The 25,091-nt window shown below is 41.0% G+C and overlaps 1 protein-coding gene across 5 annotated transcripts in view; it reads left to right on the forward strand.

Moving 5' to 3' along the window:
- Window positions 1-24,093, forward strand: part of OTUD7B (OTU deubiquitinase 7B) — a 52,707-nt gene extending 28,614 nt beyond the window's left edge. For 4 of the 5 annotated variants that reach the window (XM_028131587.2, XM_028131592.2, XM_054711477.1 and 1 more), the window contains 11 exons: window positions 2,885-3,034; window positions 5,996-6,184; window positions 8,657-8,884; window positions 11,030-11,131; window positions 11,941-12,068; window positions 15,395-15,507; window positions 17,807-17,934; window positions 18,235-18,384; window positions 18,924-19,038; window positions 19,997-20,081; window positions 21,072-24,093. In XM_028131587.2, coding sequence (XP_027987388.1) covers window positions 2,950-3,034; window positions 5,996-6,184; window positions 8,657-8,884; window positions 11,030-11,131; window positions 11,941-12,068; window positions 15,395-15,507; window positions 17,807-17,934; window positions 18,235-18,384; window positions 18,924-19,038; window positions 19,997-20,081; window positions 21,072-22,280 — 2,532 coding nt within the window. In that variant the 5' untranslated portion in view covers window positions 2,885-2,949 and the 3' untranslated portion in view covers window positions 22,281-24,093. The remainder of the gene's footprint in view (window positions 1-2,884; window positions 3,035-5,995; window positions 6,185-8,656; window positions 8,885-11,029; window positions 11,132-11,940; window positions 12,069-15,394; window positions 15,508-17,806; window positions 17,935-18,234; window positions 18,385-18,923; window positions 19,039-19,996; window positions 20,082-21,071) is intronic. The other variant, XM_054711478.1, reaches the window with a different exon arrangement.
- The last annotated feature ends 998 nt before the right edge of the window (window positions 24,094-25,091 follow it).

The following is a 25,091-nucleotide window of genomic DNA, read 5'->3' on the forward strand; positions in this document are numbered from 1 at the left end:
TGGAGAAGAGAACAGGACCATTTTGTGAAAGGTATAGGTGGGAGAGGGCTGATGATTTAAGTTTAGAAAAGTATTTCCTAACAATTAGAGCTGTCTAACAATAAAATGGACATCCTGGCAAAGGATTAGTTCTCTATCAAAGCTTGTATTCAGGTGGAGACTGGATGATTGATCAGATAAAATAAAAGTCTTCTTGCATGGGGGCCGACTGTAGATTAAATAATTACTGAAGTCCCTTCCAATTGGAAGATTGGAGGATTTTGACTCCATTTGAGATTTGTCTAAATACCATTCAGTCAACAGCTATTTGAGTGCTTCTTCTGTTTCTTTTGAAGGTTTGAAAGCCAGGCTCATGTTTGCTTCGTTTCCTTCCTGTGTTCTGAGACAGTGCGAAAGATTGAGTCTCAGTCATTGCCTTGGATATTCCCATCTGGAATTTGAGAAGCTCAAGCCAGGTGTTGGTCGTGATGTTACAAAAGCTGCTGTCCTCACCTGTTGGGTGGGGTTAGGGTGGAGTTTGTGGCATGCACCTGGAGATAATCAAATATAAGAATGTGCTGCCAAGAAGTATGGTTTAGTGCTTTGAGATTTTTAGCAAGTCAAGATCTATGATGCTTTGACATTGTTAGTTTTCATTGGCTTCTCTCAGAAGCCTGTGTCTGGCTGGGAAATTGCCTACCTGCCTGTGGTTTAATCAACTCTTTTACTGAGCACTTTTTTGCTGATTCCTACTTGTTTGTTTATTGTGTATTTCCCACATTCCTTCAGGAGGTTATTAAAATGGCTTTACTAAGTTCCTTTGCCTGTTTGTTTGTTTTTTTTATAAGATTGAAATTCATTTTCAGGCATGCTCTTGGTTTTGGATTATTGATGCATTTCAGTTATATGGGCTGCTACTATCTTCTGTGACCTAAGACAGTGACTGAAATGGACCTAGAGAAGGAATTCTTATCTGTATTAGGGGAGGGAAAAGCCACTCATTCATCTATGAATTGTGAAGGAATTTAATTCTTAAGTATTGAGTGTAAGGAACGAATATATTTTATAACATTCTGAATTTGAGATATCTTAGGTAAAAGTTCTTTATGTATTTGTAGCCTTTTCTGACAATTGTGATATTGAAATGGAAGTAAATTAGACATTGATAATACATAGACCAAAAGAGAATGTAAGTATCATAGTTTATGAGACTGTAGTGAACTGAAGTTCTTTTTTTTTAATCTGGAAAGGATTTTAGAAGTCATTGACTCCAAGTCTAGGATATAAAAGAGGCAACTAAAATCCTGTACATAATTGAACAAAACTCACCCAGCTAATACATATAGGTGTAGGTAAAAATCATATGATATGAGGATGGTGGAAGTAGTGACAGTACAGCTGATGTCTCTTTAGAAAGGAGAGTTTCTAAAACTTCAAGAGTTGGACTGGAAAGGCCCTTAGAAATAGAGGAGTGATAAGAAGTACCCTAGAATTTCTGATCCGCTAAGTTAAGCCTCAATTGATTAGTTTGGTGGTAGCTAATGTGGAGGTTCACTTCATCATTTATTCATCAGGCATTGACCGCTTACAATATTGTAGATGTATGTTAGATGTTGGGGCTATAAATATGAATAAAACATGTCCCGGCACTCGTAGATCTCTTGTACTACTGGAACAGTACAAGAGAGAATACTTTCTATTTTGCTGTCTCTCTCATATAAAAATTCATTGTTATCAAGTTAGTGACCTCTACTGGGCTTATAACCCCCAAATGATTTCCTTAATATTTCTAAGGAATGCAGAAAATCAAGATCTGATCACAACACTAAACAAGCTATGACCTGGGGTCAAGGGTAGTATGAAGAAAAAGTATCTTAGATGTTTCTGAAGAGACAGACACTGTTACCTTAGAGAATTCTACTTTTGCCTTCCCCAAAAGGCAGGAGATTGGTAGGTGTGGTAGGGCAGGTGTGTACCTGATGACTTTATTGTAAACAACCTGTCTGATATGGTAGAATTTAGTTAGAGATTGTCCTTCACTCCATTATTGCTTCCTCAGCTGGGACTACTAACTTCAGAGGAATGTGGATTGGTGCCAGGCTGTCAGTCAGGGACACAGTTTCTGCCAGAGTCAAGTCTGAAAGAAGAGATCTTTTTCAGGTGAACTGACTTGGCAGTCATTTGTCCTGGGTGGAGTTAGTAGACAAAGATTGACTTCTGTTATGAACCTTTGTGATTTCCACTTTGTGTAATACCTTATGGTTTTATTTTGAGTTGTTCTAGCTGTCAGTTTGTTTCTCCCATTTCCTCGGCTAGCATTAGAAGAGTGGACAACTGTAAAGTTATTTAGTGTATTGTATAGTATTCATTCATTCATTCAGCAAATATTTACCGAGGGCCTGTATGCCAAGCACTGTGCCAAGTGCCAGGTGATACATGCTGGGGACACATTAGTGAACAGCACACACAAGCTCCTTGCTTTCAAGAACTTACATATTAGAGGAGAAGGCTAGAGAGCAACTAATTGAAATTATTTCAGAGTATATCAAGTGCCAGGAAGGAAATAAACAAGGTGCTATGTTAGGTGCACATGGGAAGTTCTTCAGGGTGGTAGTCTGCTGCTCCCTTGGATAAGCAAACTGATGGGTAGAAATGTAATACTCTAGAAAGTGGGGGGAAAGCATTATTCAGCGTGGTATTATGGTTTTGTGGTTAATGTAGTAGTTAAGAAATTAATATTAATGAGGAAGTAGGAAACTTAAGTGTTACTCTTCATAATAAATTCAATTGAAATAAACAAGCTAGGATAGTTAGTTTCCCCATTTGGCTAGGAAGCTGCTGAAATTGGGCTATGCTCATCCCATTCTAGTGTAATTTGAGCCTTATGTGTTTATTTCTTCCTCAGGTGGAGGCTTGAATTTTGATCTATGACCTCCCTACATCCATTGCCTGAAAATACTTAATGATCACATGACCCTGGACATGGATGCTGTCCTGTCAGATTTTGTTCGTTCCACAGGAGCCGAGCCAGGGCTGGCCCGAGACCTCCTGGAAGGTAAGAGGCCATTGGGGGAGAATGAGAAGAAAGTAAAATGTGATACTTACCAGGATGATTTGAAACATTTAAGGTGATCCGAAGGACATTTTGTATATGGTAGGCTTTACATTTAAGTTACTTCTAATAATCTATTCTGTGTATAACCCACCATATTTTAAAATGCAAGCTCCTCCTTTCACCTTGAATTTTTTTGGGGTACTTTTCGCCACTGCCAATTTATGCTCAGGTAATGCAAGTAGAATTTTATATTCAGTAAAAGAATAATTCTAGATCTTTAAGACTTCTTTACATATAAATCACTTGGATTTTCATATTTGGTGTCATCCATGGTTTTGTTTTTGTCCTTTCCAATTTTGTGTGGGTAATTCCATGTAGAGTGAATTAATTTAATGTTTTCATTTTGCTGTTTTTATTTACTTATATCTGTATATACATGTAAGTGTGAATGTTCTAGATTTTACTAAGGTCCTTAAGGCTTGGAATCATGCATTGTGGGATTCTTTGTTTGGAATCATTATTAACAGATGCTTTTTTGATGATGAAAATATATGGTGATGCAAATAGATAAGCCTTTGGTGGAAGGGGCAAGTTCTTAGTATACAAAGGTTACTTTTTAAATTGCCAGCCCTTAGAAAGGTGTGACAGTTTGACATTTGCTTAGCTGCCTGTGAGTAGAGCCTTAGTTTGGAAGTAGAAGATCAGGATTTAAATTCCCAGTATTACAATTTTAAAACTGAGGTTCAGAGAGGTTAAGTAGGACTTAAACCTAGGCAATCTGGTTTCAGAGTCTGGCTCTTAACAATTTTATTACAATTATATAAATTAATGCTTGCATGTTCTTTCTCTTTCTCTTTCACTCTCTCACACATACGCATGAGCACGCACGCGCACGCACACACACACACACACAACACACACACACACACACAAATACACACATCCATACCCATGTGCACATGCACTCATGCTATGAAATGTGAGAAATGCTATGGAAGTGTAAGAAAGAAACCAAAATTAAGAGTGCAGAAAGGCCTTCCTGAGGAAGTGACATTTGTGCTAAACCCAGAAGATCTGTAGGAGTAGCAAGACAATGTAGCTTATGTAGAAGAAATAGATTATAGAAGGACCCTGAGGTGAAAAAGAGTTTGGCACATTGGAAAAACTAATATTGAATGAGGTAGGAAGACTGGAGCGAGAGATAGGGAGCTCATTAGATAGGCAGGAAACAGAAAGTGGGGGGCCTTTGTAGGACATGGTAAAGAGTTTAAATTTCACTCTTTTTTTCAGTGGGAAGCTGGTAAAGGATTTTAAAACGGGAGTGACATGATTGGATTTGAGTTTTTAACAATGTACTGGTTGAAAGATATAGAACGGATTGGAAGGTGGGCAGAGAAGAAGCAATAAAATCAATTAAGAATATTTCCATAGTTTAGGTGAGAGATGATGGTGACTTGGAACTACAGTGGTAGCAGTTAGAGTGAGAAGTGGATGGACTTAAGATATAATTTAGAAGGGGAATCAAAGGACCTGATGTCATTTTCTCTCTGTCTCGTACTTTTTTCTTTAAAAGTTAACTCAGGCTCTAGCTGGTTTGGTTCAATGGATAGAGCGTCAGCCTGTGGACTGAAGGATCCCAGGTTCGATTCCGGCCAAGGGCACATGCCTGGGTTTCGGGCTCAATCCCAGTAGGGGGCGTGCAGGAAGCAGCCAATCAATGATTCTCTCTCATCATTGATGTTTCTATCTCTCCTCCCTTTCTCTCTAAAATCAATAAGATATATTTAAAAAAAAAAAAGGAATGGCGAAGAGGCCAGTAAGACTGAAACAGAGTGGGCAAAGGGAGTTGGACCAAATGGTGACTATAATGGTACAGAAATAATTCAGCAGATGTAAATGATAAATAAAGCTTAACTGGATACTTGTAATAAAACAAGAAATATAATAGTACAGCATTAAATGCATATATAATGCTTTCTGTGTATCAAGCACTGTTTTAAGTGCTTTCAATTAACTTAATCTTCATAACAACCCAGTATGATATAATCTCCACTTTCATAGCCAGGGAAATTGAAGTACAGAAAAAAGGCTAGAAAAATAGACCAGGCCATAGAAAGCCTTGAATGTCACAAAAGAGCCTAGGCTTATTTCATAGACAATGGTAAAAGATTTTGATTATGAAATTGAAATGATTAGAACTCTACTTTAGAAAGAATAATCTCATTAAATTCTTTAGAGTGGATTGGAGGTGGGACACGAGGTGATAGGAATTGAATGAATGTGGTAGTAAATGGAATGGAACAGAAGAAAGTGTGAACAATTATGCAGTATGTTATTTACTGAATAATTTAATTGGAGAAAGCAACAGAAAAATTCATTATGACAGATCTGTCTTCTAGGGTCTTCAGTAGGCAGTGATTCTTAAATTTGGGTGGGTTAATTCCCTTTGATAATCTGGTAACAGCCAGTAGCTCTTTCTTTAGAAAAATGCACATACCTGTAACTTGGTGTACAATTTCATACAGCTTAAGGACACCCTAGAGGACATCTAGGTTAAGAACTCTCTGGATCACAGAACTAGGAGACCTGGGCTTGATTCCTGCTAGGCACAAGTGTAAACTAGCTGTGACTTTGGGCAAATCACTCTATTTTTTTAGGTGTCATATCCTTTATATGTAAAATGAGGTTACTGGGTCTCTAAGGGCCCTTTCGGTATAGAGAGGAAATTTCTGTGCTCATGTAGCTTAGTTAGGAAATAGACAATAAGTAAATAAATTGTGGTATTTCAGATAGAAGTGTTATGAAGAAAATTAAAGCAGGGTAAGGAAAGGAGAATGATTGAAGTGTGCATGAGTATATGCTTGCTAGTTTTGATAGGATGATGAGAGTGATCATTTAGTCTTTCCTCAATTTTCCTATATTCTACGTGCCCAATTCATTTTTTGCTTTGTGTCCTGACAGGAAAGAATTGGGATGTGAGTGCCGCTCTCAGTGATTTTGAACAGTTACGTCAGGTCCATGCTGGGATCCTGCCCCATTCCTTTAGTGAAGGGAGTGGTACCTCCAGGACCCCTGAAAAAGGGTTTTCTGATAGAGAGTGTATTCGCCCTCCCCGACCTACTCTACAGCGGCAGGATGACATCGTTCAAGGTACTAGAGTAACTGAGGGATATTTCATACGGAGTAGAAAGGAAGGGGGGGACTGCCAAATGGAGTCAGAGTTCAATGATCCTTTGAAGGTGTTTCCATTCCTCCCCCTTGTCCCCAGCCAAACTGGTCAGAGGTGGCCTCAATCTGTCCAGGTGCTGGAACTCCTTACTGCTACTCTGCACCTTGAGTGTTATCATGTATAAAGGTCTTCTTCAGATAACTGTGAAAAAATAGAGGAAGGAGGATACAATCTAATTGTTGAGATAAGGTACACATAAAGATAGAATTCAATGGGTCACTACCAGATACTTCTTTGGAGGCCATTCTGTTAATATTGTCAGTATCTACCAAAATTTAAAAATTCATATATATGCTGACTGAGCAATTTCATTTCTAGGAATTTATCATATACTAGAGGCCCGATGCACGAAATTTGTGCGGTGGGGGGAGGGGGTAGTCCTTTAGCCTGGCCTGCACCCTCTCGCAATCCAGGACCCCTCGCTCCTAACTGCCTGCCTGCTCGCTCCTTACCACTTGGCTTGCCGCTCCTTAGCACTGCCATGGAGGTGGGAGAGGCTCCCACCACTGCCGCTGTGCTTGCCAGTCATGAGCCCGGCTTCTGGCTGAGCGGTGCTCTAGCTGTGGGAGTGCACTGACCACCAGGGGGCAGCTCCTGCGTTGAGCACCTGCCCCCTGGTGGTCAGTGTGCGTCAGTGATTGGTCATTCTGGTCATTCCACTGTAATGGTTGCTGGGCTTTTATTATATAGATGAGAGGCTCGGTGCATGAATTCGTGCATGGGTGAGGTCCCTTGGCCTGGCCTGCCATCGGGACCAATTGGGGGGGCCGGCTGGCTGGGAGGAGGGACCATGGGAGGTTGGCCCCAGCAGCAAGCTAACCAACTGCCGATTCCACGAGGAATCGGGCTCCCTCCTCCCTCCTGTCTGGGTCCAGGGTGCTGGTGAACCAGATTCGGTGCTGTCAGGGCCCCAGCAGCAAGCTAAGGCACGGCCAGTTCTGTGAGGAATCGGGCTCCCTCCTCCCTCCTATCTGGATCCAGGGTGCGGGTGAATGAGATTCGGGGCTGTCAGGGCCCCCGCAGCAAGGTCTGGGTCAGTGCGCGTCATAGCTACCGGCCAGTTGTCCGATTGTTCCTGTCATTTGGTCCTAATGGTCGCTTAGGCTTTTATATATATATATGTTTATATACGTCTCTGTATGTATATATGTAGATATGTATCTCCTTTAAATAAATAAATACATACACAAATAGACACCTATACATATTTAGTATAAAGCTTGAAAGTTAAAGCTTGAAAACAACTTTTAATATCCATTAATAGAGGGGTGGTTAAATAAATTGTAATCACCCATATTATGGAATATTCTGCAGCTCTTAGAATTAGGTGGAACTTGATGTGCTGCTTTGGAAAAAATCTCTATTATCTATTGAGAAAGGTAAGATGCAATATACAGTATGCTCCTGTTTAGGTTTTTAAAATGATTTTAAAAGATATATGTGCTTCTGTGTGCATACAAAATCCTAGAAGGCTGTATGAAAGGTTGCCTCTGGGGAAAAGGAGCAGGAATTTTGAATGAGAGGAAGATTTCTTTGTAACACTTTGTACCTTTTGATGGTATTTTTACTTTTTATCATGGGGCTGTAGTATTTTTTAAGTACCTAAAAAAAGTTTAAAAAATAAATCACTATAAAATAATTTTTAGATAAGTCTTGACTTACTTTGTACATCATCTCTGGCAAATATTGGGTTAAGAATTGCTACCCAATACATTTTTTAGCTCTTTTGATAATCTTTATGTAACTTGAGCCATGCAAATAAATTGTAATACTACACTGACCAAATTATTATCACAGTGGGCTATCTGCTGGGGAATTGTAAGTGCCATATATTCAAAATAAATGAAATAATTTGAGGCACTGTCTTCCTCTGTAGCATGTTAAGTCAGAATTGACTGTAGCTATAAATTTCTGATAAGTTTGAATATCAAGAGAAGTTGTAGTAAATAATGTAAATAAATGTTATTAATGGTAGGTAAGGAAGTTCCTGAATATGTAAGATTTTTCATTAATTTTCTATATTCTCCAAGACCCTAAAAATTATCCGAGAGATTATTTGAGTCAATCTAGCTAAATGCAACCCCATTTTCCTTATTCCCTCTTCCTCCCACAGAACAAATGAATGGGTCTCTGTTATGTTGGGAAATGAAAGTGGGAAAAGACAGAGTCATGGGAAGAAGAAGGTCAGGCAAATTCCCAAAAGGGTACAAGAGGAATGTATATTTGGTGCTAATATGCATACACAAAAATACCACTTTCTGTATTTCTCCAATTGTATTTGGCTTGAGAAGAGAGTTGTGGTATTTGGTAGCCATTGAAACTCAGTTTTTCCCAGAGTGGAAAGTTCTGAGTGAGCTGTGTATATTCTAAGGTGACTCCGTTTCTCATTGCAGAAAAACGCCTGTCTAGGGGCATCTCCCACGCCAGCTCCAGCATTGTTTCCCTGGCCCGGTCCCATGTCTCCTCCAATGGTGGGGGTGGGGGGAGCAGTGAGCACCCCCTGGAAATGCCCATCTGTGCCTTCCAGCTTCCAGATCTCACTGTGTACAATGAAGACTTCCGCAGCTTCATAGAGAGAGACCTCATTGAACAGTCCATGCTGGTTGCCTTGGAACAGGCAGGTCAGTGAGTGCTTCCTTTTCCGTGCTCTTCCCTCTGCTCTCTACCTACAGGCAGCCACTGGGCAGGGCAGGCTTGACCAGTACCTTCCAGTCTGAGTATGTGATCTGATTACAGTCAAAGTCAGCAGTTAGTCAGATAAACTTGTATTAAGCTAGGTGTTTCTTCAGGTTAAAGTAAGGACACAAATTAGACACTTTTCTCTGGAAATTTCCTTTTTGATGGAAGGGAAACCAGATATACACACAAAAGGCCTAAGAATCATTACTTAAAAATCAATACATGGTGGGGATAAGGACACATATGTAATAACTTAATCAATAAAGAAATTAAAAAAATAAAATAAAAATCAATACATGAAAAAAACACACAAATGAATTATAATTGGCTCTGAAACACCTTGTGAACGGAAAGGACCAGTGCTATAGACAGTGCACAGTGGTGATAAATCTGAAAGTCACACTTATTTATATAAACTTTTCCCAAACAATTTGTTTACCTTTACAATTGTGTTTGTCTTAAATGGTTGTTAAAATTATTTAAATGATGGTGTGGCATATCTGGGAGTTCTGGGAAAGCTAGTCAGGTATTAAAAAAGCTTCCATGGAAGGACTTGGGGGGTGAGGGATGTCCTGAGCAGGTGTCCTGAGCAGGAATTGAACCTCGACCTTCCATGGAAGGACTTGGGGGGTGAGGGATAGGGGCATGGAAAAGAAGTTTTTCTTTTTCATTTCGTACCCTTCTATACTAACCATGTGAATTGATTTTTATATATACATATACACTAGAGGTCTGATGCACGAAGGGGCTCGGCCCTCTCAGCCCCAGCTTTGTCCAGAAGGTCAGCTGGCTGTCTGGTCTAATTAGCATATTATGCTTTTATTATTATAGAATTATAGATTTTTAAAGTTAGCAAGTTACCTAGTGAGATTATAGGCCAGTTTTTCTTTCTGTAGACTATTTAATTCAAGAAAGCTTAAAAAATATTTTTTTAAAATTCCTTATCTGAGGACATGCTTTTATTGATTTTAGAAAAAGAGGAAGGAGAGAGAGAGAGATATCAATTGGTGTCCTCCCCACATGTGCCCCAAACAGGGATCGAACCTGAAATGTGGGTGTCCTGAGCAGGCATTGAACCTCGACATTTTGGTGTACGGGTGACACTCCAACCAACTGAGCCACACCAGCCAGGGCTCAAAAGAACTTTTAAGCATCATTCATAAAATAGTTTCCTCATAAAAATGGATTGGCAATTGTGGGGTGACTACAGAACTGAGAATCATCTTCTTGGATGTTTTATGTACTTTGTCTTATTGTTCATGTCTTTAGAGTAACACCATAAACATGCTGTCATATATGCACATGATGCTTATATGACACTTAGAACACATGCTTGGGGGTTGTTTTTCTTTTCCTGATGATGGATTTGTGCTGAGCTCTGTTGCTATAATATTTACTAATCTGACTGGAGTGAAGGAATCATACCAAGTAGCCAGTACAGATTTCAATGTATGACCTGGACCTCATCATCTAACCCGAAGGGTCGCTCAGCACTGTTGACATTTAGGACCATATCATTTTTTCTTGTGTGAGCTGCCTTGCACATTATGTTGTGTTTAGCAGTCTCCCTGGCCTCTACCCACTAGATGCCAGTAGGATTCCCCTACCATTTGTGACAGACAGACATATTTCCAGGCATTTCCAATGTCCCCTGAGGGACAAAATTGTCCCCACTTAAGAACCATTGATTGCCATGGTTGGAACATCATCCCATACACCAAAAAGTTGAAAGTTCAATTTTCAGTCAGAGCATATTCCTAGTTTGCAGGTTTGATTCCTGGTCAGAGTGCACATAGGAGGCAACTGATCAGTGCTTTTCTTTCACATCGATGTTTCTCTCTCTCTCTTACCCTTCCTCTCTCTCCAAATCAGTAAAAACATATTCTTGGGTGAGGATTAAAAAAAAAAAAAAAAAAAGAACCACTGATCTAACCAGTTGTGATAAGTGAAGAAGGTATCTTTAATAGCATGATGGTTTTATTCTGGTAGGCTTCCTACAGGAAGCACATTTGGAGTCTGTTTTAAAAATTGGGAAGTGGGAAAGGCTTTATGGGTAATCTGCTCTTCTTTTCTTCCTTTTTCTGTAGGGCGTTTGAACTGGTGGGTGAGTGTAGACCCCACCTGTCAGAGGCTGCTTCCTTTGGCAACTACTGGAGATGGAAACTGCCTCCTACATGCAGCCTCTCTTGGTGAGTCTTGAAAGTGGCCCTCTGTTTCCCCGTAGAAGGAATCAGTAGAGTTAAATGTTATGTGTAGGACTTGCTTCAACCAATGTTGATCATAGGCAGAAGTGATGGTTCAGAGCAAGGGTGTGTGTGTGTGTGTGTGTGTGTGTGTGTGTGTATGGAAAAGAGCCCTGCCCTGGTTTTTCAGTCTTATTCAGAAATCACATGGAGAACATAGTATTATCCTGGGTCCCACAAGAAGTTGACCCTCAGAAGTAATGAACAGCAGAAAGCAAGCAATATATAGCTCTATGTGTGTGTATATAATTCTACTTAATATTTATTCTTTGGTAAGGATATTTATTCTTTTATAAGTTTTATAAAAACTCAATTTGGTAAACTTAAATTGAATTTTTATAAAAAAAGATATGTTTTCATTAACTTTAAATTATACAGGCTATTTATAATTCAATATACTGCCTTAGCTTTTAAAAAAAAAGTCCCCATTTTCCAACCATCCCTCAAGCTTTGATGCTGATTATCATGTGCCAGTTTTCTCTGTTGCTACCTGTTTATTAGGCTTGCATCAGGAGTAAGTTATTTCTGTCAAGAGTTTGGTATATCCCCCACTTTCACGTCCTCAAAATTTCTGAACTTATAGAGTAGAAACATCTTTCCTTTCTTGATTAAGTGCCTTTCCCCTAAATCACAGAAGGGTTTCATTGAACTTTGACTTCAGCCTCATTTCCTTCATGCCAGGGTCTGTGTATCATAATTAATAAGCGGAGTTGAATCACTGTAAGGTGTCTTACTGTTATGTTTTCTTGCAACAGGGATGTGGGGTTTCCATGATCGGGATTTGATGCTGCGGAAAGCTTTGTACGCACTGATGGAAAAGGGAGCTGAGAAGGAAGCACTGAAACGCCGCTGGAGGTGGCAGCAAACACAGCAGAATAAGGAGGTGAGAGAGCTGGGGTGGGAGCGCCTTGTTTCCCAAAGTTACACAGAGGAAATGCCCCGTGCCCACCAGTAGGGAGTGTCTCCTGGTGCTTAGGTGCTCCTGTAATTGTAGAAAATGCAGATAACACCTTAGGGCAGGCGTCCTCAAACTACGGCCCGCGGGCCACATGCAGGTGTTTTTGCCGTTTTGTTTTTTTACTTCAAAATAAGATATGTGCAGTGTGCATAGGAATTTGTTCATAGTTTTTTTTTTAAACTATAGTCCGGCCCTCCAGCGGACTGAGGGACAGTGAACTGGCCCCCTGTTTAAAAAGTTTGAGGACCCCTGCCTTAGGGTGTCAGGGTGTCGCACTAGTATGGGGAAGCTGAGACTTTACAGAGGAGGTATCTAACTCTGCTTTTCACCTGATAGGTGCTTATAAGTCTTTAGTGGCAATCTTTTGCAAAATGAGACATGACAGGTCCATAGAATTTTTGTATTGTTTTGATTTTATTGTTTATAATGCCAGTAGACCAATTTTTAAGGACTTGCATATTCAATCCGTGTAGAAATATACCGTATTTTCCTGCATATAAGACGACTTTTTAACCCAGGAAAATCTTATACGTCCAGTCATCTTATACGCCGGAAAGTACGGTAAATGCTTAAAAATATTTTTGGCCATGTATACCATTTATTTTTTCAAATACTTAGTGTGTTTAAAAAACTTTAAAGAATACCTGTTAAATTGAGTTTGAGTGGTACATCTCAGGGGGTTAGCAAATGTTGAAGCTGCTTTTATATAAGAAAGTAACAATGGACTTTTTTTTTTTTTTTAACAATGGACTTTTTGTACTGTCCATCTCCATAACAGAGGTTGGGCAAACTATGGCCTGTGAGCCAAATACCACCAACCGATTTAAAAAAAAAAAGTTTTGGAATACAGCCCCACCCATTAATTTACTTGTATATGTTTATGTAAGTGCTTTCCTGCTATAGCAGCAGAATAGAGTAGTTGGGTATGGCTCACGAGGACTAAAAGATTTACTATCTGGATCTTTATAGAAAAAGCTTACCCACCCTTTCCCCTTAACTTTAATACTGACATTAACATTTATATAAAGACAATGGATTTCCTTTTCCCCTGGTTCTGCCTTCTATATTTATCTCCTGCTCTTTGGGATATATCTAATTTTTGCTGTGTATATATGGCTGGATGTTTCTGGCATTAATGTGAGAATATCTCTTCAGAAACTTTTCATCTTCTTTCTTTTCTCCTTTTATTGTTCAATCATAACTGGCCATATATAGAACCAAGAGATTTTTTGTTTTGTTTTAGTCATTGGAATTTTATGTCCTGAAGATTTAAAATACTTAAGTAGAATGTGTTCTGTTTCTTTCTCAAAAACAAAGAACCCATTGTTAAACTTAGGATGATATTAAGATCGAAATCCTATCTTTGATCAGCAATCAGCCCCAGAAGATTCCTGAGGGAAATAAATGCACAGGGCAAGGCCAAGTACATGACAAGTTCTTTATACCACCAAGCCCCTGGTGAGTTGAACTGGACCTTGTGGAGACCTTCTGTTGCCTGAACTACAGCCAGTCCAGAGTTTGCCTTCTTTATACCATACCTGAACCTGAACCTTAGATTTGACCACTCCAGAAATAAGAAAAGGCCAAACCAGAGCATGCTGGTTATTAAGTAGAAGTGACAGCAACAGTCAGAGAATAGGTGTGTCCAATTCAAGCTTTTAAGCTATAACTGTTATTTTATTTGATTTTTTAAAAAAATACCTTTTTTTTAGAGAGAGAAAATATTGATCTGTTGTTCCACTTGTATATGCATTCATTATTTGATTCTTGTATGTGCCCTGACCATGGATCAAACCTGCAGCCTTGGTGTATCCAGACGATGCTCTAACCAATCCAGCTACCTGGCCAGGCTATAGTTATTATTTTAAAGGCGGGGTTAGATTATGGTGGTATTTAGTGAGGAGGCCCAGCAATACCTATTCCCTCTCAAAGTCTCCAGTGAAAATACATGCATAGAGAATAGTTGCTATCAAAGGAGAAATCTTTTTACTCCTTTTGCTGGGCATAGTGAAAGTTCCATATTAGAAATATGGCCTAGGTAATTGTTTTAGCTCAGATCACTCAGACCTTGGGAGTGGGAATGGGGGGAGAGTGGTGATGGACTGGGGAGCTTCTATTAACCAGTACCAAACACAAAACAAACTAAAATGGTTTTGATTTCCCAGACCTCCTTTTGTGTTGAATTTGGTGGTAAAACCCAGTAAGAACATTTTCAGGCTAGAAGGGTACGCCACCTAGAGGCTGTGTGTATAAGAACAGTAAGCAGAAATAGGTGAAAGGAAGGGAAGACAGATCCTCCTGGATGTGTATCAGTGACCATATATCAGAGTGACCACAGCGCCCCATATATAACCTGTGCATTATTCTTATTTTTAATTGGAAACATTTTTAATATCATTTTACAAACTGAAAATAGCTTTGTCGTTTTTTAAATTAGAGTGTGCTCACAATGGCTCTTTAATTCCTGTTAAATTTGTCCTGATGCCCCTCATGTTTCTCTTTAAAATATATTTTTATTGATTTCAGAGAGGGAAAGAGATAGAAACATTAGTGATGAGAATCACTGATCAGCTGCCTCCTGCACACCCCTACTGGGGAATGAGCCCACAACCCAGGCATGTGCCCTAACCAAGAATTGAACTGTGACCTCCTGGTTCATAAGTCGACCGGCCCAACCACTAAGCCACACCAGTTAGGCTCCATTGTGATTCTTTTTACTGTCAGTTTGTGTTTAAGCATTTTAATACTAATGTAAGCCAAATACAATCAAGTAGACTGTTACTTCACCTAGAAGTAACCAAGGCTAAAATCTTTAATATACAACAGTATTTCTGGGGTAGCAGAGTTCACAGAGGTAGGAGAAAGTAATGTTGTGGAAGCTAAAGGAGAAGGGAGTTTAAAGAGATTATCAAATGCTACACGAAAGCTAAGAAAGATGAGAACCAATGAGTCCACTGAATTTGGCAATTAGGAGGTTACTGTCCTTTGCCCAGTGTTGGTTAGGTGAAGTGGTATGTGAGGGTAAAGGGCATAACTGGAGGGCAGAAACAGAAGCTAGATTGCAATGGGTTGGGAAGAATGGAAGAAAAAGAAATGTGAGAGAGATCATAGACTATTCTTTCGTGGATATTGGTTTTAAAAGGGAGAATAGATTTGACTTTATAGTACAAATTATAAACCAAGTGCTAGGAGAATATTTCCTCTTGAACCTCACCTCTAATTGCTTGACATCCCCTGCCTGTCTTTCACAGTCAGGGCTGGTATACACAGAGGATGAATGGCAGAAGGAATGGAATGAGCTGATCAAGCTTGCCTCAAGTGAACCCCGGATGCATCTAGGTACCAATGGAACCAACTGTAGTGGGTAAGTATGGGGGAACAGGAAGTAATCTTAACTGAGTCTTCAGAGTCCAAAGAAATCTGTGCTAAGAGGATGTCAGGAGAAAAGAGAGGAGCCATGGCAGGGGCACAGGATTGTATAACAATGTGGTATGTTCTAGGACAATGGTCGGCAAACTCATTAGTCAACAGAGCCAAATATCAACAGTACAACGATTGAAATTTCTTTTGAGAGCCAAATATTTTAAACTTAAACTTCTTCTAACGCCACTTCTTCAAAATAGACTCGCCCAGGCCGTGGTATTTTGTGGAAAGAGCCACACTCAAGGGGCCAAAGAGCCACATGTGGCTCGCGAGCCGCAGTTTGCCGACCACGGTTCTAGGAACTTTAGGTAGTTCAGTATTGCCAGAATATAGAATATGTGGTTCAGAACGATAGATGAGGCTAGGTATCCATATTATGTGTGCCATGCTCAGGTTTCTCTTATACCATGCTAAGGAATTAAAATTGTGTCCTACCTAGACTTTTAGAAACTACAGGACAAATGACCCAATTTCCTCAATAAATAAATTGCAAGGAAAATAATAAGAGAGAGTGAAGGTAAGTTTAAAGACACTTAAGAGACATTATCAACCAATTGGAATGTATGGACATATATAAGACAATTGGGGAAATGTGAACAATGTCTACAAGTTTGATTATTATTAACTTTTTAAAGTGTGATATTAATGGTATTGTGGGTATTTTTTAAAGTTATTTTTTAGAGACAGAAACTGTAATACGGATGAAATGTATGTCTAGGATTTGCTTTAGAATAATCGGGGGTGAGTGGGGGGCGGTGGCTAATGGGAAATAGATAAAAGTGCAGGTGAAATGAGATTGACTCTGTGTTTATAGTTGTTGAGGCTGGGCGATGGGTACATGAGAGTTTAGGATAATATTATTTCTATTTAGAATGTGTTTAAAATTTTGAAATTTTATATAATAAAAAGTTTAAAATTATAACTGATCCAAACTTTATTGTGCATAAAAATAATGTGAGAAGATTGTTTAAAATGCACATTTCAGCCCTAGCTGGTTTGGTTCAGTGGATAGAGCGTCAGCCTTTGGACTGAAGGGTCCTGGGTTCGATTCTAGCCAAGAGCACATGCCTGGGTTGCAGGCTTGATCTCCAGTGGGGGGTGTGCAGAAGGCAGCCAATCAATGATTCTCTCTCATCATTGATGTTTCTCTCTTTCCCTTTCCCTTCCTCTCTGAAATCAATAAAAATATATTTTAAAAAATAAAAAATAAATAAAATGCAGATTTCAGGACCTCCACCCTTGAGTGAGACTGAGGTAAGGCCCAGAAATCTGCATTTGTAGCAAGCACCCAGTGTTGAATATTGCTTTATGGGGTGGAAAGGCACTGAGTTGTGAGTGAGTGACAGGAGCAAATTTGTGAATTTAAATACACTGACAGCAGAGTGGATGATGAAGCGGAGGGAGGGAAACTAGAGGCAGTTGTAGTAATCCAAGAAAGAGAGCCATGGGTATGAACAAGAGTAGTGGATTGTAGCCCAGCTGGTGTGGCTCAGTTGGTTGAGTGTCATCCCATGACCAAAAGGTCACTGGTTTGATTCCTGGTCAGGGCACATGCCCGTGGAGGCAGCTGATTGATGTTTCTCATGGATGTTTCTACCTCTCTCTTTAAAATCAATAAAAACATATTTTTTACAAAAAGAGTAGTGGATTGCAGATAAGCCAGAGGAGATAGATGCAAGAGACACTTAAGAGATGGAATTGGCCAAGCCAGGTGATTAATTGGAGGTGAGAGATAAAGAACAGTAAAAATTTTACAGATTTCCGACTAGGCTACTAGGTATATAATGAGGCTGTTCTCCAAGCAAGGGAACATAGGAGGAGTTTTTGTTTTTGTTGGACAGTGTGATGTGTGGATGGTTGTGGTGGGTAGAGTCAGCAGGATGAGGCTACTCAGTTGTGTATTTAGCTACTTTATAAAGAGAATTGAGGAAGGTTGTTGAACAAAACAAGTATTAATAGAGGAATTCCCTTCAGATTCCTAACACTACTTTAACCATACAACCATAAAGCCTTCAAATCTCTTTTCTTAGATTTCCCCATCTGTAAAATGGAAGTAGAAACAGCCATTGTAGCATAAAATAATCACCTGTGTCCATGGCAGTCTTAGGATTAGAAAACCAGGAAAGGACATTCCTCTTTTTCCTTTTTGCAGAACTGGTCTTCAGGAGTCTCTTGTTTTGTTTTCTTCCCTCTTCCTTCCACTTAACACCTTCCACTCTTTCCCCACCCTGCAACTCTAGGGTGGAGAGTTCAGAGGAGCCTGTATATGAGAGTCTAGAAGAATTCCATGTCTTTGTCCTTGCCCATGTGCTTAGGAGGCCCATAGTCGTCGTGGCAGACACCATGCTGAGGGATTCTGGGGGAGAAGGTGAGTCAGTCAATCCTCACTGCACCCTAAGCACCCACTGTTTGCAGAGTTTTGGTCTAAGCACTGGGAGGAGTGTGGGAAAGGGGATATATAGACCTTTGGGGGAAAAACAAGGTGTAAATTAGAACAATGCAAAGGTCTCAAAAGATTCAAGTTGGGATTAATTGATGAGGCTTCTTGGGAAAGAATTATTAAGCAGGGGTTGGAATGAAAGGGGGACTCAATTGGCAGAGAGAGGAAGAGGGATTGCCCACTGGGCAAGAACATAGCCTTAATAATAATCTTTATGGTTTCCTGCAGCATTTGCCCCTATTCCCTTTGGGGGAATCTATCTGCCCCTGGAGGTCCCCGCCAGCCAGTGTCACCGCTCCCCTCTGGTGCTCGCCTATGATCAGGCTCACTTTTCTGCACTTGTGTCCATGGAGCAGAAGGAGAATGGCAAGGAACAAGGTGCTGAATGCAGTGTCTGTGTCTCTGGTGCTTTTTGATCTGCTTTATTTTCATTGGAAAAACCGAAATGAGCGCATGTTGAGACTATTCTACCAAGCTGTAAGATATACCAAGGTTTTAAAATTAAACAACAAAGGTTTGGGGGAAAACACAGTAGTTTATATTTCCTGCTCCCTGAAATAAAGGGTTTATATATTAAGGCCATAGGACCTTCCAAATGATGCTTTGCTTTATTTGTCTGAGTGACTTTCAATTCCATGAATCCACATTAACTAGCAAAAACATCATGAATGTTAGTTGACTGACAGGTGGGGAATCATGGGGATTAATGGCCTAAATTGTGTGCTGGGTATTAAGGGAAAACCAGCCTTTTAGTTTTAAATGCCAGGGTAATTCACATGTAAGAAATAAGAAGTGACTACAGTTATCCTACCTCCTGTAGTATAATTCAGCCTCCTTTTCAGTGAAGTCGGTCTGTGTTCAGTAGCTTTCCTCTCTCCTTAGAGAGACTCCTTGATGACATGTTTTTCCCCCTCCAGCTGTGATCCCACTTATAGATTCAGAGCATAAGCTGCTGCCCTTGCACTTTGCTGTGGACCCTGGAAAGAGCTGGGAGTGGGGCAAAGATGACAGTGACAATGTCCGATTGGCCAGGTGAGACATGCCTAGCCTTTTCATCTACTTTGTAGCTGGGAGCTCTTCCACATACAGCATTTGTCTCTTGGGGACTTTTTCTCAGCAGAGGCAAGACAGTCACACCCTAGTTCTGTATTTTTGGGACGGACAGGTGAAAGACAGGTTGAGCACCAGGACTTTTGCAGCGTGGAACTGCTTTTTCTCCCTGTGAAAGATGGGAATCCTGGACTTGTTCTTTCCTTACATATGAAGAGTGTTCTTGCACTAATACCTCCCAGAATCCCCAAAGCAGTGATCAGAAAATCAAGTTATGCAATTCACAGTTCTCCCAGACCAAGTGAGAGGGGTTTTAAATAGGTGACCAAAATAATTTGCTCTGGATTTTTGCCTCTCTGGAATTTAAACAGCAAGAAAAATATGTTCTTCCCCACTGCTTGCTCTGCCTCCCATAAGCTGGTTAGCCTTCCTCCTGCTTCCCACCACAGCTTCCTGTGAAGAGTGTATGAATGTAAAAGCTCCTCCCTTACCACTTACCCAGCCCTTCCTTCTTTGGGCTCCTAAAACTGAGACCCAAACGAGAGGGTTTGATTAAAAAACCCAGTGTTTGTGGCTTTTTAACCAAGTTCTCCCCTAACTTTCAAAAGTTCCTTCTAAATATTTACAACGATAACAATGGCTACTGTTTAATAAGAATTTCCTGTTTTCTAGACACTGTGCTGTGTCCTTTTAAATGCCATCTTAATCTTCATAACAACCCTACAGGATATATTACTATCTATTCCCATTATCGACCCCATCTGAGTTTCAGAGAAGTTGATGTGACTTGCTTGAGGTCATCAATCTTAGTAATTGGTGGAACTATCATTCAAACCCAACCCTGAGTCCCAAGCCATGTGGCCCTCACCCAACTTATCACACTGCTTTGCATTTTATAGGTTACAGAACATTTCTAATTCCTTTTTTCTCCCTTTCACAGTGTAATCCTGTCCCTGGAGGTCAAATTGCATCTGCTGCATAGCTACATGAACGTGAAGTGGATCCCAGTGTCCTCTGATGCACAGGTGAGGACATCTCCACTGGACCCTTGTAGATCCTCATTTTCAGTGACAGGGAGAATAAGATCTGGTGGTGTTCTCTTTCTGAATCTCTTCTGAGTGATGGCTTATGATTCCAAATTAGGAATAACTGGAAAATGTCAAATAAGTTCCCAAAGATACTTTTTTCTGTCTTTCTACCTGTTAGTGCCTCCCATTTTCCTCATCTCCTCTCCAACCAAGCTCTGCTTTTTGATACTAAAACATATTCTTCAAGAAAAGTTTTCTGGACTTTTTGGTGAACTTGAGATTATCACTACTTTATCCTAAGCTATCTATACATAGATCTCTGCGTTGACACCAGAAGAGACAGAACAGCTTAAAGAGCTCCTGATCCAGTAGGTTCTGAGGATGTCATCAGTATCCATAGAACATGATCACAGGAGCAAGGGCAAATTGATGGACTCCAGTGTTGAATGTCTAAAAGTTGAGAGGCTTCAGAATGGTTGCAGTTGGTTGGTTGCAGTTAGACAAGACTTTCTTGAGTCTAATTTTGGGAAGAATTTAGCATAGAGAAATTTAGAATCAAATAAAGAATGCTCCAGTATCTATAGAATATTCTGTCCTTACCCAGAGGCCATGTATTGTAGTTATTCATTGCTCTAGAAGAGTTGCAGGCTTCATTATTACAGAAGGAAGTTATTGCAGGTGGTGACATTAAAGTTAGATATTAGATACATCTATCCCTTGTCTATGGGAGAGTGACTGGAGCTGGAGAAGGACAATGCCCTCCTGGGTGACCCTTCCCCATCATGACAGCAGCCCTTCTCTAAAACTGGGCAGTCACTCTTAAGGATGGTTCATAGGGGTGTTACCACCCTTTTTCACTTGGCTAATTCCTATAGGCAATGGCTACTGGGAGCTCCATGAGCCATATGGATAAACTAGGGATCCCCAGGGACCTCCCCCAACTCAGACCAATGAGATAACTGACAATCCTGTTTTTGTCTCTTGCAGGCTCCCCTGGCCCAGCCTGAGTCCCCCACTGCCTCAGCGGGAGATGAGCCCCGGTCCACTCCTGAGTCTGGGGAATCAGACAAGGAGTCAGTTGGCAGCAGTTCCACCAGCAATGAGGGCAGCAAGCGGAAAGAAAAATCAAAACGAGATCGGGAGAAGGACAAGAAGAGGGCAGATTCTGTGGCTAACAAACTGGGCAGCTTTGGCAAAACCTTGGGAAGCAAGCTCAAGAAGAACATGGGAGGCCTGATGCACAGCAAGGGTTCTAAGCCTGGAGGGATGGGAACAGGGTCAGGAGTGAGCAGTGGCACCGAGACACTGGAGAAGAAGAAGAAAAACTCACTGAAGAGCTGGAAGGGTGGCAAAGAGGAGGCAGCTGGGGATGGGCCTGTGTCTGAGAAGCCTACATCTGAGTCTGTGGGTAATGGAGGGAGCAAGTATAGCCAGGAGGTGATGCAAAGCCTGAGTATCATGAGGACTGCAATGCAAGGGGAGGGGAAGTTTATTTTTGTTGGAACCCTCAAGATGGGTCACCGTCACCAATATCAGGAGGAGATGATCCAGCGCTACCTTTCTGATGCTGAGGAGAGATTCCTGGCAGAGCAGAAGCAGAAGGAGTCAGAGAGGAAGATCGTGAATGGAGGAGTAGGGAGTGGGCCTCCTCCAGCCAAAAAGCCAGAGCCAGATGGTGGGGAGGAGCTGCTGACTGCCCCCCAAACAGAGTCCAAGGCAATGGCATTTTCTACTGGCTACCCTGGGGGCTTTACAATCCCTCGGCCTTCTGGGGGTGGAGTTCACTGCCAGGAACCCAGGAGGCAGTTGGCAGGGGGTCCGTGTGGGGGTGGCCTACCACCATATGCCACCTTCCCTAGACAATGCCCTCCTGGGCGACCCTACCCCCATCAGGACAGCAGCCTTTCTCTGGAGCCGGGCGGTCACTCCCAAGATGGAGTTCATAGGGGTACATTGTTACCACCCCACTTCCGCGTGGCTGATTCCTATAGCAACGGCTACCAAGAGCCCCCTGAGCCAGATGGATGGGCTGGAGGGCCCAGGGGGCTTCCCACAACCCAGACCAAATGCAAACAACCGAACTGCAGCTTCTATGGACACCCTGAGACAAACAACTTCTGCTCCTGCTGTTATAGGGAAGAACTGAGGAGGAAGGAACGGGAACCGGGTGGGGAGCTGCTCGTACACAGGTTCTGAATGAGGGGACCTTGGAGGGCAAGGGGGTAAACCAAGAAAGTTAAGCTCAACTAATTGGCTCATCAAGACCCAGCCCCATGTTGATGGGGCACATGCAGTAATGTTTGTGGGAGCCTGGCGAGAAACTTTGAAGTGTGTGTGTGCTGGAGAGTTGCCAGGCTGGCAAGAGCAGGTCAGGGCTGACGGTGCCTCATGGGCTGTACTAGTCCTTTGCAGATCTTGACTTGATGGGACTGAGGAGGTACAAAGGAGAAAGATGGTGATTCTGTCTCATAACCCCTTGGGTCCATGAAAGCAGTAGGGGCAGGTTTGGTATGTGAGGATGGGGAGATGGTTAGCCATCTGGGAAAGGAGAAGGCAAAGGTGGTTCTCAGTCAATAAAAGGAAAAAAAAACAGACCAAAGTTCTTTTAGGTTGAAAAAAAAAGGCATGGTGGTGGAGTTGGGAGTGTAGAGAGAAACTGGGAAATAAAGACAAATTGGCCATTGATTTGAATTAAGATAGAAACTAGGGTTGGATAAATTCTTCCTCCTGAAGAATCTGGAAAGACAGGGCAGTAATGTGTGCTCATGGATGCCTATTAGGAGGGAGGCCGTTTAAATGGGTTTGTTGAGATGGGGAAGGGACAAACTTAAAAGGGGAAGCCTTTTCCTCTTAAGTTTTATTTCCTTCTAAACACCATCTGTCATCTGTTCTAGTTTGAGAGGAGGTTGTTGATTGCCCCCTATCTTTTCCTCATCCTTTTTGAGGGCTGAACTCAGCTAAATTAAGAAGGTTGTGATTTTTTTAAAAAAAGACTTTAATTTTACTTTTAAAAAAAGTTCCCTCTGGGGAAGGGAAGAGAGTGATGAGAAGAGCAGCTGTGTGTGTTGAATTTTCTCCAGGTGAACTGGTACAGAGGTGATCTTTTTTTAACTACTTAGCAATAACCACATATTGGAGTTTGAGTGTGCCTTGGGAGGGGTGGGAGAAGGATAAACCTTTGGCCAGACTGTTTCAAACAAAACCAAAAACCTAAATAGAGCACTACCATCCTCTGCTGCTGCATTTCTGTAGGAAGCAACTTATTTTTTTGACTTTTTTTTTTTTTTTTTAAGGAAAAGAAACAAAAGACCCCAGCAAGCAAAAACATTTTTAAAAATAATTTTTTTCCTATTTAAGTGATTCTTTCTCCTTTCCTCTCTGTTTTTGGAGAATGAACTTAACATCCTGGCTTCTTTTGTTAAGCCATAGCTGACCTTAATCTGTGGTTAGTTTATTAAAATAATAAAATACTTTGTAAGAAGAGATATTTTTTATAATAGGACTGATGTTGAAACATGGGGTAGAGGCTGGAGCAATTTATAAAAAGTTAGAGAAATCTATTTTAGTGAACTGTAACCACAGATCACAGATTACTCCCAATGAGATGATCTGTCTTTGGAGTTCCTCCTTTCCCTGACCCTACCCTTTTCCCCAGGGGTGGGAGTGGGCCTGTGGACACAGTGCGGGGGAGCTCCTTTGCATTTTGCACAAAGCACAAGTCTGGACAGCCGATGCTCTGGCCAGCACCATTTTTAAGAGCTTTAAACCAGAGGACCTATCCTAGGCCAATTTTCCTTTAACTTTTCTTTTTCTGGGAAAACTTCAACTATGCAATTGTATACACTCCTGGGTTCATACTAAGAAGGGGAATAAGTGTACTTAAGTGTCCAGGTGTTAACTGGGGCTATTTTTCTGTATTTGGATTTCTCTTTGGAAGTATGTACTCATAACCCACCCCATGGAATGTAATCCCCACATTTGATCTGAGGCAAACACAGCCTGGGTGTGTGTAGGGGGCGGGGACTCGTGTTTGCCATATGTTGCTTCTGCCCAATCAGGAAGGTTGTCTTACTTTGTTACCCCTTGGTAACAAAGCCAAGACTCCTCTTTATTGGAACTGCTCACATTTTAGAAAGGTTCCTTCCTCAAACTTGAAAGTCACTTATTTTCCAAATCTGATACTGTTGATTTCACCATTTCCTATGGCTATGAATTCTTAAGCTTTTATTTGAAAATAGACTGGTTTTAAGGAAGCAATGAAGTCAAAGGAGTTAGATTCCAAAGGAGGGTATGTATATATTCAGGGCAGGGCTGGGACTAGTAAGAGACAAGCACTCCTCTCAGGTACAAAACTGGAGGGTACCGAAAAACTCAATAATCAAGATAATGTTTTAATGCAATATTTTTAAAAATCAATGCAAAAAAATCCATAATGAACAAAATGTCAAAATCGTATTAAAGACCAGATTCAACAGGACTGGGATTAGATAAAGGGGAGTAAAGTTGAAATGAGCAAGTATAGGGTTGAATCCTGTCTTTATTTAAAACTGATAATTTGTTCATTGTGGTGGTGGTGGTTTTTTTACATTAGTTTTGATTTTCAAAAAATAACTGCATTAAAATAGTGTCTTGGTTACTGGGTTTTGGGGCACCACTTAAATTTTGTGCCCCAAATGAGTGCCTTGCTCACCTCACCCTGTTTCTGGGGTTAGAACAACACTAGTGAGACTACCACCTCATGGGCTTCCATCCCCTAACATGCACCTGAACAACAGGTGGCTCAAACTCACACCTTGAATTTGCACAACTCACTTAGCTTTCTCATAGGCGTCCATCTATATCATAGGATTCTGGCCTGGACCAATAGGAGTGGAAATAGACCAGAGGTTTCCCTAGATAATAAAGCCAGGAAAGTTTTGATTCTCCACTGGACTGCTGTGTTTGGATTTGTTCTGTTATTAGTTCTAGGTAATACTTTTTGTTTTTAAAAACAGAGGACAAATGAAC

This window comes from Eptesicus fuscus, chromosome 22 (assembly GCF_027574615.1).
Source record: "Eptesicus fuscus isolate TK198812 chromosome 22, DD_ASM_mEF_20220401, whole genome shotgun sequence".
Classification (NCBI taxonomy): Eukaryota; Metazoa; Chordata; class Mammalia; order Chiroptera; family Vespertilionidae; genus Eptesicus; species Eptesicus fuscus.